The sequence below is a fragment of the Zychaea mexicana genome (assembly GCF_025766255.1).
Source record: "Zychaea mexicana strain RSA 1403 chromosome Unknown BDB00scaffold_29, whole genome shotgun sequence".
NCBI lineage: Eukaryota > Fungi > Mucoromycota > Mucoromycetes > Mucorales > Lichtheimiaceae > Zychaea > Zychaea mexicana.
The window spans coordinates 45,417-60,635 of record NW_026516692.1 but is presented as its reverse complement, the minus strand read 5'-3'; the positions used below and the strand labels follow the sequence as shown (position 1 = coordinate 60,635).

The 15,219-nt window shown below is 38.7% G+C and overlaps 2 protein-coding genes across 2 annotated transcripts; one reads left to right on the top strand and one right to left on the bottom strand.

The window, feature by feature from the left end:
* Positions 1 to 9,633: 9,633 nt before the first annotated feature.
* BDB00DRAFT_762250 (uncharacterized protein) lies at positions 9,634 to 9,813 on the top strand (the record flags this gene model as incomplete). Its single annotated transcript, XM_053119324.1, has 1 exon — positions 9,634 to 9,813. A coding segment is annotated over one exon (180 nt), but the record flags the coding sequence as incomplete, so codon positions are not given.
* A 554-nt stretch (positions 9,814 to 10,367) lies between these two features.
* Positions 10,368 to 10,670, bottom strand: BDB00DRAFT_762251 (uncharacterized protein; the record flags this gene model as incomplete). The annotated part of the gene is made up of 1 exon (XM_053119325.1): positions 10,368 to 10,670. A coding segment is annotated over one exon (303 nt), but the record flags the coding sequence as incomplete, so codon positions are not given.
* Positions 10,671 to 15,219: the final 4,549 nt, after the last annotated feature.

The following is a 15,219-nucleotide window of genomic DNA, read 5'->3' as shown; positions in this document are numbered from 1 at the left end:
TGGCGACTGTTTTCGTTTTCCTTACATCATGAATATCCTGCACACCAGCGATTGGCGGTTCATTTGGAAAACGAGCAGACAGTGAATTTCAGAGACGATGAAACTCCTGCCGAAGTCGTTGGACGGGCACACGAAACCACGCTTACAGCATGGTTTCAATACAACCAAGAGTATGAGCATGCCCGCACGATTTTATACCCTGATTTTCCAGAACGACATGTCTTTGTTTCTACTCAACGTCGATGGAAAATTCGTGAACGTGGTTTCAATGGCACCATTGGTCGTATCTACGCTGTCTCTCCTCGCGAAGTAGAAAAGTACCATCTTCGACTATTACTTTATCATGTCCCTGGTGCGACATCGTTTGTTGACATGCGCACAATCAACAAAGGTACTCCAGAACAGGAGATCCTGCCTACTTTCCAGGCCACTGCTCGACGCCTTGGTCTTCTAACCGGCCAGCAAGAATGGAGTGATTGTATGGACCAAGCAGTCACTTACCAGCAACCACATGCATTACGGCGGCTTTTTGCTATCCTTTTGGTGTTTTGCCATCCTGAAGATCCTTATGCTTTGTGGTTAGATCATCGTGATAGTATGGCGGAAGACTATCTTCACACTGCACGTCAGGACATGAACGATCAAAGTTTGCAATTCACAGATGCCATATATAACCGCGCTTTACTGCAAATCGAATCCGTCATGGTTCAGTTATCGAGATCACTGCGAGATTTTGATGGATTCGTTGTTCCAGAGCCTGATGATGAGGATGATGACGTCGGTGCTGGAGAGCCTTTGCTCATCCGCGAGCACCGTCGATTGACAGCACGTCTGGCTATACAGCCTCAGCGTCAGCTGCAATTCAATGAGGATCAGCAAACAGTTTTTGATGCTGTGATTCGCTCTCTCGATGCTCCCCAAAACGAGCCCAAACTGCACTTTGTTGACGGCCCTGGAGGAACTGGAAAGACATATCTTTTCAATGCTATACTTGAAAATGTCCGGCGCGCTGATGGTATCGCCCTTGCAGTGGCCACAAGTGGTACGGCAGCTCTTTTGTTGGATGGAGGACGTACGGCTCACTCAACCTTCAAGATTCCATTGGAGGTGAATCGAACGTCTATGTGCAGTTTTACACCTCGATCTGACACAGCAAGATTAATTAAAATGGCGCGTATCATTATTTGGGATGAAGCGTCCATGATAAGCCGCGACCTCATCGAAACTGTGAACCGGAGCATACAAGATACCATGCGCACTGAGGATCCTGCCCTTGCTGATGTCCCTTTTGGCGGTAAAGTTGTTGTGTTTGGCAGTGATTTTCGTCAGGTATGACCTTAATTTAGCACTAAGGTTTGGGGTGGTCAGAGTTAACAATGGGAGCACATCGGCATACGGTTTAATATTGTCTTATGTTATGAATAGGTCCTTCCTGTAATTCCGAATGCTGAGTGCCCGCAAATTGTCGAGCAATGCTTGAACAGAGCTACTGCGATTTGGCGCCATGTTACAGTCCACCACTTACGCAATAATATGCGTGTTCAGCAAGCTGCTCATACAGCTGATGCTACAGAGCTACGCGAATTTGCCGAATACCTACTTCGAATTGGTGATGGTGCTGAGCCATTAGTTCCAAATACAGAAGATAGAGTCTTAATTCCTCGCCAAATGCTGATGCCGCGTTACAACACTAACGAGCTCATTGACGTTGTGTTCGGTGATCTGAACTCACCAAATGTGGACCGTGATTTTCTAACCAGTCGTGCCATTTTGACACCTAAAAACAAGGATGTTGCTGTTCTGAACGAGCGGGTTCTCGATCAGTTTCCAGGCGAATACCTTGAGGAGTTAAAAAGTGCTGACTCGGTCGACGATCCAGAGGACCAAATTGCTTACCCTCCTGAACTCCTTAATTCCCTTGATCCATCCGACCTTCCACCACATTGCCTCAAGCTTAAAGTTGGCTGCCCAGTGATGTTGCTACGAAACTTGCATACTGGAAATGGTCTCTGCAATGGTACTCGATTGATTGTTCGCTCTGTCCGCCGATATGTCCTTGAAGCCGAGATTGCCACTGGACCACAAACTGGTACAATTGTTCTAATTCCACGCATCACCCTCACACCGTCGCAAGCCCGCTGCCCAATACAATTCAAAAGAACGCAGTTCCCTGTTCGATTGGCATTCTCAATGACAATCAACAAAGCCCAAGGTCAAACTTTTGACAGCGTTGGTCTCTACCTACCAGAGCCGCCATTTACACATGGCCTCCTATATGTAGCAATGTCTCGGGTCCGTAGACCATCTGCCATCCACATTATGGTCGATCCAGAAAACTCTACTTCACCTGATCAACCTGGGCTCAATACAAGAAATGTCGTATATAATGAAGTTCTTCTATAACTCATATACGAGCATTTATGCTTTTCTCTATCCATTACTATTGATATACTGTCCCTCTTTCCGTTGCTTCATATAGTTCTCTTTTCCATTTTTCCATTGACTTCACTCTACTCTACTTTATTTTTTAATCCCATTTCAATTCTTAGATTTCTCTTCTTTTACACTCATACCGAACATATATTATGTACTTATACTTACAATTGATAACACATAACACATTAGAGTAATGTAGGGTTTCAGGTGCTTTAGCAGTTAGGGTTTAGTAATATGCAAAGCGAAGTTGTTTAGGCTTGAATACTTCAAGATCACTGATTCAGCCATGAATAAGCAACGAGAGGGGGGTTTGGGGGGCTTGCCCCCCAACCTGGGGGTCAAGGGGGGAACCCCCTTGCGACGCGTTCCCGTTGAATGACACGGAGCGAAGCGGAGGGGCTCATTCAGCCGAGCGAAGCGAGGCAGGGACCGCTAGTAGATAAATAAAATTATATTTATTTAGAATAACATTTATATCAAAAAAAAGTTTGTTTCAAAAAAAAATATTAATTTTAAAAATAATCACAATCTGAAATATAATATCAAATTTATAAATATTAGGTTGTTCCTCAATAGTTTATCCATAATGTTTTTTAAATCAAGTTGCCTAATATTTCCAAAATATATATGTTTAATTTTTTATTTTTCTTTAATTTTTTAATTATTTTCTTCTTATTATTCTTTAGTTTACTAATTTTATCAAAGGTTTATCTAGCCAAATATCTATATTTTGTTGAACCTTAGGTTCAAATAAACCATTAATATTTATTTTTTTCCTTTTTCTTCTTTCAGGAATATGATCAGGGTTATATTTAGTGCATACAAATTTATCTTTATTTCCTTTTGCTGTTATCTTTTTACAACAAATCATCCCTTCATTTTTACCTTTACTATATTTATAAGTGCAAAAGTTATTTTCTATATTTTTATATATAAAATGATTAGAATCAAATAATTCTCTAATTTTATTTTTAATTGTTTTATTAATATATGTAATAATTTTTATATCTATTTTATTATCTAATTCTATTTTTATTGTTTCATTCCATTATAATATTTTTTTTAAGTTTAATTTATCAAATGGAAGATATTTGTTTAAGCAGACCATTTTCTTTTTATCTTAAAAAATAATAAATAATTCTATTAAATCTAGAATACTTTTTGTTTTTTTAAGTATAAAATCTTGAGGTCCACCATTTTTTGAAATCCCGATAGCAGGACCACAGTGATATCCAGCGATATCATTAGTTATACCGAATGATATCTGCGAATATCAATTGTTGGGGACCGTTTTTATAAGTAGAGGCGTGAACCTGCTTGTTATTAATAAAAGAAGAGCTTGGTATCTTTAGAATAATTACAGAAAACCTTCAAAATGCTTTAAATGAACCGGGCATTGATTCCATGTATTCAAGGAAAGGTTAATGTCATCTGAGATTGCAGAATAAGTTTCTTAAATCGTGCTGTTCTTAATGAATGAGCTGCTCTAGGTCGTGTAATTTGTATCATGCTAGCTACATACAGCAACTGTACCACTCAAAGAGCCTACATTTTAGTGATCTCTCCAATACTTTCAATGTTAGATGACAGTGATATGGATGCCATGGTGTTAGCAAAACTACTACACTCTAACATACACATAGATCCAACATCAGTGTCTACACTTCAGACTAACCCTATCTTTCTTCTGTCTCGTCAGGTACCTTGTTGATAGCTTTCAAAAAGCATTAGTATAGATGGCACATTGATTCAGTGGATTGGACGGTATACGCTGTTCTATTTATGCTTGAGATATTAAAAATGTTTTCTCTCCTTTCCTGTACTTTGAACATATAACAGACACTAGTTAGAGATAGTTAGTGTTGTGTAGGAACATGTCATATCTTGTTCCTTTCTTTGCCTGACTGATGATAAACAGCAACTTATTGCTGCCATTGCAACGATTATAAAACCACTTTGTAAACGCTATCAACCGATGAACTAACTATAAGAAGTTCTAATGACTATCCTTCCTTGATAACTGCTCAAGATTTATGTATTCATAATGCATTTTGACAGCGGAAGGTGCGAAAAACCAGCGCAACATCTGCAGCAGTACGAACATTTTTGGAGAGAAAAACTAATCTACATCGCCTTCATTTAGTAATATATTATCGCCATGCTGCTAACCATGTATTGTTCGTGGTATACATAGTCGTCTCGAGTGTCCATTATTAAATTACTAAAATTAGAGCCATATCCAGTACTGCGTATATATATATAATCTAATTCCTACATCTTAAGCTCTGCATCAAGTGCAACTAATTTATCAAATGCATTTCATCATGCTTCAGAAAACGTACTATAATAAGCATTCCCTATTCCAAACCATTGACAATCATTTTTAGGACAGGCCTCGTGAGCCCACGAAACAAAAGTTATATATTCTTTGAAAAAAAAAAGGGCCAAACAAGGCCACGAAACAAGCAAAAGTTAAAAAGAAAAAAAAAGCGAGGCAAAAACCATCATTGCCAACAGACCACAACATGAAAGTAATACAATAAAAAAAATATGGCCAAGCAAGGCCAATGTTAGAAAGTTGAAAAAAAGCATGTCAAAGGGAAAGCTAGCGAGTGAAAAAAAGAACAAGCTGGTGAAATGAATATACAAAAAGTTTAAAGTGTATCAAAAAAACATAAGTCTTTCGATAGTGAATCTAATGAGGTAATGCCGACAGCGAGATAGTGTCTATGTATAGTGTCCAACACTTCTGGTACTCTTTCTTGCATTCCTTTTCTTTCGATATAATCTTGAACTTTCCGAATAATCGCTCGTCTTCTACGAAACCATTTGCCGTCTGAATCACTTTTTCGCCATGCAGTTTTGTACACTTCTTCCATTCTAATCACAGACATGCCGCCATTCCAACCGTCAAACCATTCGGTCCATAATTGTGGGATTGTTTGGACGTTTGTGCGGTTCATGGATAGATATATGGGCTGTTGTTGTTGGGGGTGATGATGATGGTGATGAGTTGGTGCTGATGCTGCTGACGATGATGATGACGATGTTGGTACTGGTGCTGCTGACGACGACGACGAAGATGATGATGGCGCTGGTGCTGCTGATGGCAGTGCCACAGTTGCTGTCATGGTGGATGGGAGGGAGGAGGACGAGGACGGGAGCGAAACCGAGCCCCAACCTTCCTGCTGCTGTTGTTGTTGCTGCTGCTGACCTGCCAAGTTGAGCGTGATGCTTAAGGACGCTTGTCCGCTAACGATGCAGTCCCAATGCTGTACAATATCTCCTATATGACTCATGTTTGGTGCAAGCTGCGCAAGTGCTTCCAGAGTGGGTATGGCGTTAGAGAAAGATTGTACGATGCGATTGGTGTCTTGTTGCTGAGCAGCCATTTGTTGTTGCAAGATGGCAAGTCTATTTTCAATGATCGGCACGGCATGTTGAAGTAACAGATCAGTGGGCTCTTCGTTGTTTTCAAGTGCATGATTCAAATTACTATTTTAAAAGGATAATTAGTATATAAACGAAAGACTGTAGTCCACCAGCACATACCGTTCAAATTCAAGATACAAAGGATCTTGCCACAAATGATGACCTGGACAGCGCTTTTTCATCAAAACCGAATCTTGCAAAAATACAACACGCAACTGCACAAGAAGACGCAAAAACGAATCAGCCGTGCACGAGTCCTCCACTTGTTTGGCATCCAGCAACACCCGCCACCGATCGACTTCAGGAAAAACCTTCTTGCAAAGCTCAAGGGGTGGTGTAACAGCAGCACGAGGTAAGTAGAATTGACCAGCCTCTCTAGTGAATCCTGCTATGGTCCACAAGATATGGCAAATTGGTTAGATAACTGGTTGATAAAGCAGAATTATTCCAACGACCTAATCGCCGGATAGACTCTTCGCTCGTTCCAGATATCTCTGCCATACATGCTGACGAACCCCTCATAGCGTGAGTGACTGCTTTACTATAAATGCCGACTGACTTGAATGCTTCTAAAATACACTCGCGATGACGATCATACGTAATGGACTGCGTGTTGCGATCTCTGCCTCTGATGAGCTTGATGTCGAACCAATCTCGATTGCTTTGGAAATAAGGGAATGCCTCACCAGCAACGTGCCACCGATGAAAGAGATAAAAGGAAGCATCATCAAAGGACAGATAACAACATTGGCGTTACGCATCGCAGCAGCAAACTCCACACGGCCCTCTTGGTTTGTTTTTCCTTGCTTAAGCACCATCACCAACGCATGACATTCAGTGACACCCTCGCGCTCAAGAAGTAACGTTTGTAGATCAGCAAGTTTCATCATACTAACGCTTTCGCCCTATAGAAGTCCATAGTGTTGCAGAAGAAAAGCAGTGCAATTTCGCAGTCCTTGTTGCTTGTTGGTGGCCAGAAAATGATCTACAATACGCTCCATCTCAGCTGATGTCGAATAACCATCTGCTGTCGTACGCATGCCTCTGTCTTCGTAGTTTTGTCGACTAAGCTCGTTTTCCACACTTTTCAAATGATCAACCAGTGCATGAACAAGCGGGCCACGCGGATGCGGACGATTGAAGCAAGGGTCTGTTTCGGCTTGTTCAAAATGGAGATCGACAATGGAAGTAATGTATTGTTTAACGGTAGCAAGCTTGACTTTGGGGGCGGGGGCATCAGGTGCAACAGGTTGCTCAATGGTATAACCCAGAGCATCGCGTACAGGTAGAGCAGCAGATGATGACGACGACGATGATGGCAAGATGGTGGTGACGGGCGAGAGAACAGCAGCAGACGAGGATGATGGCATGGTGGTGGTACGCATGGTAGGAGCGGGTGACGAGGCGGGCGACAGCACAGAATTCTCTGGCTCTTTTCTCTTTCTTCCAGGTTTACGCTTCTCTCTAAAGACGACCTAAAAAGAACACAATTGTAAGACATGCGTACATATATAGATTGCGAACAGATATGTGGCTAACCTCTTCCACAAGAAAAAGATGAAGCTTTCTGTCGTCGATCAACTGGTTAGTGTGATCATTTGGAAAGCGTCTTCGGCACCACTCGAGAAATTCTTCCTGCCTGGGAGAATACGATCTAACTGTATTCTGCGGACGGCTTCCTCGTGCTTGTTCGTATGTAGCTCAGGCAGCAGATTCAGCAGCAGCTTGATACTCCATTTGCGAGCTCATGAAAGAAGTATACTGTGGTAGAGGGGGAGGGACAGGGAGAGAAAGAGGACGTGGTGAGGCACCATTACTCGCCACCACACGGCCCGGGTGATTAGCCAAACGGGCGGTGCTTCTTCTAGCGGGAGTAATAATGCTACCACGACCTCTGCTCATGTTGTTAAGATAGTGAGCGATTTAATGAGGAATGGAAATGAGATGAAGGAAACGGAATCTGACAGATGTGCCTGACAAAAGAAAAGTGGCGAAGCTTCGAAAATTCTTTTTTTTTCCTGGATATCAAGATTGGGTCCCCGCTATGCTGTGGACCTGAGTCCGGACCCGCACTAAACACAAAATGATATTGCCAAAATATTAAAATTCAATTTTCAATTTATTTTTATATTTATCTAGACAAAATCAAAATTTTTATAATTCAATATATGAATTTGAGCAAGTTTATAAAACCATTGAGGACTAGATGCTATTGGAACCAATAGATTTGCAGCAGATTCATTAGATGTAACCTAGCCTCCATAGTGGAAAATTGCAGGTCCCCATTTTTGGCCTGCAAAATGCAAAAAGTGAGGAAACTGCAATTTTATTAAGTGATGAGTAGGTGTGCTCCAAAAAAATCTGCAAAAACTGAGGATCTGCAAAAAGTGGGGCTGCAAAAAGCAGGGGACCACTGGAAAAGATTTTCCTCTTACAAATGAAAATTCTAGTGGTTATATTATTATTAAAGAAATTTTATCAAACGATACTTTATCTCTTAAAGAAAAAGATTAAATTTAGAAGAAAAATTACATTCTTCATGGTTGAAAAAACTAGAAAAAATGAGTAAGTCTAAGGATTTCTTAAATACAAATCCTGGGTTTAGAATATTTTTAAATAACTATAAGTTGTTAGAAGATGACTTAAAAATGTATTTTGAAAATGAAAAATATATTAGAAACAAAAAATATATTTTTATATTTAAAGAAATAGATAAATCCTTGATGCTGTTCTTGATTTTAAGTTTGTTAATCCCGTTTATTATGAAATATGAAGATAATAAAGAACAATCAGTTACTACTTTATTTCATAGATTAGGAGAAACTTTATATAAAGAATGTTTATATCAAAAATATATCAAACACGTTGATGATAAATCTAAGGATATTGTAACTTTTAATTTATATTTGAAAAATTTTACAATGAATGAAGAGAATTTTATTAATATTGGTAGTACTGTTATTAGCTATTTAGATATGACAAGTGATCTTTTTAATATCTTAGAACGATATGATGTTAAAAGTAAGAAAACTCATAGAGAAATTATTCCTAGTTACCAATTGAAAAACTATATTAAATATTCAGGTATGATCAATGGTCATGAATTACCTATAGTATATCCACCTATTTATTGGGAACTAAATGATAACAAAGAATTTAAGACATATGGTGGATATATTACTAATAAAATTAAGAATTTTAATCCTTTAATTAGAAGTAAAAGATTTACTGAATCAAATATTAAATTTATAAATAAAATGACAATTAAAATGGTTAATTATATGTCATCTATTAGTTTCGATATTAATCTTAAAGTATTAGATTTTCAAATGAATCTGCCACTTAATGATGATTTAATTATTAGAACATTACATAAGGAGACAGTTGAAATGAGTGAGATTATTAAAAAGAATAATAAAGAAAAAGAATTTGAAATTACATCTTATAATAGTAAATTCTTATATATTGATTCAATTTTAACTATTGCTAAACTTTATAGAGATGTTGAACAATTTTATTTTACTTTCTTTCTAGACTTAGAGAGGAAGAGTTTATTGCCAAGGGGGTGAAGTAAATTTCCAAGGTGGTGAATTAGCAAGATCATTATTGTTTTTTTAAAAAGGTAATGTATTATCTGAAAAAGAATTAAATTCATTAAAGGTTTATGGAGCAAATGCTTTTAGATTAAGTAAATTATCTATTACCAAAAGATTAGAATAGGTTGATCAACATTTTTCAGAAATCTTAGATTTAAATTCAGGATTATGGAGAAAAGCTGATGAATCTATGTTATTTTTAGCTTGTTGTTTTGAGTTACAAGGTTATAATAAGGATCCATTGAGCTTTATTTCTAGATTACCAATTTATTTAGATGCAACATATAATAGTGTGCAACATTTAGCTGCAATGATTTCCGATTTTGATCTAGCTAGTAAAGTAATTTAGTTGAATCTGATATGAAAGATGATCCTAATAATCTTTATAGTTCAATGTTAAATCCTATTAATGAAGAAATTAAGAAAATAGAGGAATGTGATCTAGAGTATGCCAGATTAAAGGGTTTAGTATTAAATAGAAAGATTGTAAAAAGAAGTTTAATAACTATTTCATATAGAGTTAAGATTAAGAAAATTTATGATCAATTAATTCAAGATCATTTTTCTATATATAAAAAAACTGATGGGAAAATGTTTTATAAACTGAAAGATGAGAAAAAATTAACTTTAATTACAAGTAAAGAATTAATGTTATTAGCTAAAATTATTCATAAATCATTATATGTTGTACATCCTAAACTAAATGAATTATCTAACTATTTTAATCATCCATACCACAAAATCGTCGTTGCTGCTTGGAAATGATATTGCATTTGTTCGTCGGATCCGCGCAATGTACCCTTTTGGAACGTCCATTCCCAACAAGCTGATTTGGTCGCCTATTGAGCAGTTTATAGATGGTAAGTGAATACTGCTATATGTCAAGAAATTAATTATTCGTTTTTACGTACCACTGATAACGTAGCCTGTGATATCAATTTCGTGTAATAGTGACGGTGCTTCTTCAACAATTTGCAGCAGCATATCCTTCATTACAATGGGCATTTTCATGTAGCCATCCATTAACTCTTTTGTCTGGTCTATAGTGCTACCTGTCTCTATGCAACCGAGTCCCCTCCTCCCTCCAACATAAACGGCATCCCTCTTACGACCAGTGGCTCTTCTCTGGACTTCATTTATAGCTGATAGTTTGCACTTCTTGTTCGTGGCAATGGCGTTTGCCTTACTGCTTTTCTCTTTTCTATATTCATATATAACATAGTCAATAAGTCATGTGTCCTTTAGAGTTAGATGCAGTTAACGCTACTTACCTAGATACTACTATGTCAGATCCAACGTAAATATTAATCACGAATCCAAACATTCTATACTGTTTATCTGTCTCTATGAAGCCATCCACATCGGCATTTTGAATGAATAGCAAGGATGACGCCAACAACGTCATCGTGAACCGTGCCAAGAGCGGATCATCACTGGGATCATGTTTAATTTGTTGCGCAAACTTGTATGCTTCCTCAGTGGTCTTCTACAAGAAATGAGAATAGAACTAACCACGTTAAAAAGACACTCAATTAACAAGCAGCTTGTCATATCAATTTCGCGAATTCGTCCAACTGATCTTGAATACGTTCGTCCATGGAAGGGAGCAGAGTTCAGCCGGTGTTACAGATCTCCTTCATCTCCTCCAGAGAAAACACATCATTCCAGTTATCATCGCTGGTATCGAGGATCCAGGATTAGCGAATAAACAATATCTATAAATTTTACAGTAAACTGTAAATTTAGGATATTTTATTATTCTCGTCAAGCTCCAGAATCAAAGATTCTGTCGGGCATCGACCTAAAGGTCTAGCCTGGTTTTCCAAAACATAATGGTTGAGAATAAACCCGGGGTTGAGAATTAACCTGGGGGTTGAGAAATTATTTTTTAAACAAAAAATTAATTTCACTCTTTTTTATAAATACTCAAGAATTATATTACTTATAATTTTTTACATATTTATAATTCTACTAGAAACATAAAACTAGGGTTTACCCCCCATTAACTAGGGCTATGAAAAACAATGAGAAAACACTTCAAAGTAAACTCATTCTTATGACACTTACTGACGGAAATTACACTGCAACGCAAACTTCATCATCCTTTCCTCAACAGATTCGGGTTGTTCATCGCATTCAGCAGCTTCCTTAATTGTCGCCTCTAATATCCAAAACTTTTTTTTATCCAACGAGTCGAATGTCTTTTTTAATAATTGTTTTTTTTCGTCTTCTGGGAACCTTGTTGTTAATGAACTGCTGTTTGTTGATTCTTTTGTTTTTTTGGATGATGACAAGGCTGTTTTGTCTTCATTGAACTTTTCTTGAATCGAGTTCCAACATACTGGTTCCCAGACCTGCATAGACACGTCATTAGTTCGTATACCTGGTTGGTTAACGAAAAAAAAAGATCTTATGATTTTACTTACTAAAACCACTTCAAGTGATTCTGCTGTAATCGTGAAAACCCTTGTCCACACTGATTTGACCTGATCAAATGTCTTGTAGTCGTTTGAGCTTCCAACAATTTCGTTCTGCAAGCGATCGAGCAGAGCTTGCACGGCCAAAGATTCATTGTCTTCCACAAGGTCTTTTATAGTTTTGCAAACTAGTATCGAGAAAAAAGAGTTGGAATAAGAATTTTGACTGTGAACAGCTCTTTCATCAATCTTACCGACTCTCTTCCTATGAGTGCTTCTTTTATTCGTGGTTGCCATAGTAATGGTAATAAGCACGACATTTGCTAGGGAACAGCTGTTTGCACCAGCCCACCTTGTGGAGTCCACATTAAGCCGCCCCACCCCTAATTTTTTTAAAAGCCAGCAGAGTGGCCTCCACATTAACTGCTTTGTCCGTTGTCCGTAACGCTTTTCGTTGCCATGGCAACCGTGTAACCAGCATTGTCTTCCAACTATCAAACGATCAAATGTGGCTTCACTGCTTACCCTCCAACATAGAATAAAGCTGTAAGCACAACAGAGTGTGTATATTAAAACCTTTTCTCTCTCTCTTTATCGCAGAACGTCACAATGTCAGTGAGCCACCCTGAATTCTTTCCATGCCCATCTGATGCAGAAACCTTGCCATTTTTTTATCATGCTTTTGGTCAAGTTTTGGTGAGTGACGAGGTCGCGTAAGGAACAGCACAGGGGAATGGCGGATGGGGCGGGGTTGATCATGACTGGATCACACAAAACGAGTATCCATGGAAAGAACGCCGTACAGAGTTTCACTGAAACTCTTCCGCCGCATCTTATGTGACGATTTGCTTCTAACTGCCATCCCAAGATTTTAAATCATGCATCTTATCAAAGGTTGCTGATGCTCACCATTAATAATGTACTCAGCGCCTATATGTAAAATAGGACCGGTAATTACGCACAATACAATACGAAAGCAGGGGAGACATATGTATAGCAGTATTATGTGTTTTTACTTACAGCGGCCTATCCTTTTCATGCATATATTTGATCCACTTACTGAACAACGGCAGTACACAACAATATTATTATGGTGGTTGCTTCTTAAGGATAAGGAAAACGAGCAAGCAAGAAGGGGATACTAATGCGTTTTTGAAGGGAGTATATCTTTTCGTTACTGTAGAATAGTGGATACATTAAGATGAGCGGGTTTCTATACTATTTCCAAGTTTGCCACTGACTTTTTCTTAACTGCCATCTTCATTAATCTATAAAGATTCAAAAGCCAGAACAAATCGCGGTTATAAGAAACTTACACTTTTTTCCCTCTTTTTCAACGCTGCTGTTCTTTTTAACACACCACATAATAAAACCTTACTTTTTATGTTACTGTCCTTTTTCCAACTGCCTGCCGCCTTTAATAAATAAATGCCAATCCTATTTAATAATAAAAATGTTGGGAAGAGTTTCAGTGAAACTCTGTACGGCGTTCTTTCCATGGATACTCGTTTTGTGTGATCCAGTCATGATCAACCCCGCCCCATCCGCCATTCCCCTGTGCTGTTCCTTACGCGACCTCGTCACTCACCAAAACTTGACCAAAAGCATGATAAAAAAATGGCAAGGTTTCTGCATCAGATGGGCATGGAAAGAATTCAGGGTGGCTCACTGACATTGTGACGTTCTGCGATAAAGAGAGAGAGAAAAGGTTTTAATATACACACTCTGTTGTGCTTACAGCTTTATTCTATGTTGGAGGGTAAGCAGTGAAGCCACATTTGATCGTTTGATAGTTGGAAGACAATGCTGGTTACACGGTTGCCATGGCAACGAAAAGCGTTACGGACAACGGACAAAGCAGTTAATGTGGAGGCCACTCTGCTGGCTTTTAAAAAAATTAGGGGTGGGGCGGCTTAATGTGGACTCCACAAGGTGGGCTGGTGCAAACAGCTGTTCCCTAGCAAATGTCGTGCTTATTACCATTACTATGGCAACCACGAATAAAAGAAGCACTCATAGGAAGAGAGTCGGTAAGATTGATGAAAGAGCTGTTCACAGTCAAAATTCTTATTCCAACTCTTTTTTCTCGATACTAGTTTGCAAAACTATAAAAGACCTTGTGGAAGACAATGAATCTTTGGCCGTGCAAGCTCTGCTCGATCGCTTGCAGAACGAAATTGTTGGAAGCTCAAACGACTACAAGACATTTGATCAGGTCAAATCAGTGTGGACAAGGGTTTTCACGATTACAGCAGAATCACTTGAAGTGGTTTTAGTAAGTAAAATCATAAGATCTTTTTTTTTCGTTAACCAACCAGGTATACGAACTAATGACGTGTCTATGCAGGTCTGGGAACCAGTACACTGCGCGAAAAAGTACATATCACAGGCTTTAAAAACAGGGTGATATATGCCTATGACCTGGTTTTGGTATGATAAAAAGAAGTATGTAGCCTGCAGCAAATACAGCTACTATATTTGGTAGCAATGCATCTTGGTCGCTGTTATAGGCGTTTACGAAAATTCACGCAGACCAAAACCGGATAAGTAATTACCCGAAGCAAAAAACGTAACAATTAAAGTTGGGATCTCGGTTAATTAGTTTGCCGAGAAAAGTTATGAGCAGTCATGGTTTTTTTCGGTGGTTCTTAATCTTTTACTATGGTGTTTGTTTACAAGGGTCCCCCTCTTCCTTTTCCCCCCTTTTTGCATCGCGTCTATAATTCTTGCCATGTCTTTAAACAACCCTACCAATGCTGCCGGTCCCATTACTGAAGCTGTGCAATTGCTTGGTGATCCCGACCTCTACTGCATGGGTTGCGGAAAAACGAAACCGTTTGCCCTTTTTGCCGGTAGAACAAGACCGTACAGGACGTGTATTGTCTGTCGTGACAGACAGACACCGAGAATGTCAGTTTCACTCGACTCAATGATCTTCATTGACGAGTTGGGAAACTTTTATCCCTTTGTTATCCGTAATTCAGTTGGTGATGTCGTTACTGAGGTCTTCTCTTTTTCGGGGTACATCGTTTACGAGGATGAAATGCGCACTTGGTCAGATCAGCGTATAATTACACGCGTGTTGGAAGCAGTGCAGCTCTGTGACAACTACAGATATTATGTGATGAACACTGGCGATCCAGCACTTCGTGAAGCCATCTCATTCACTGCAAGATGCGTTCAATCTGCAGCAATACAGAATCAGGTAAGCTAATCAACCGGTCAAAAAAGGCATTCAATAAAAAGGAACAGATAGGCAAAGTGTTTGCGTGCAGTTTTGTTGAAATCGGATTAATCTTATGTTAGATCCCTGTTCGTGAGCACCAACGTGTCATCCA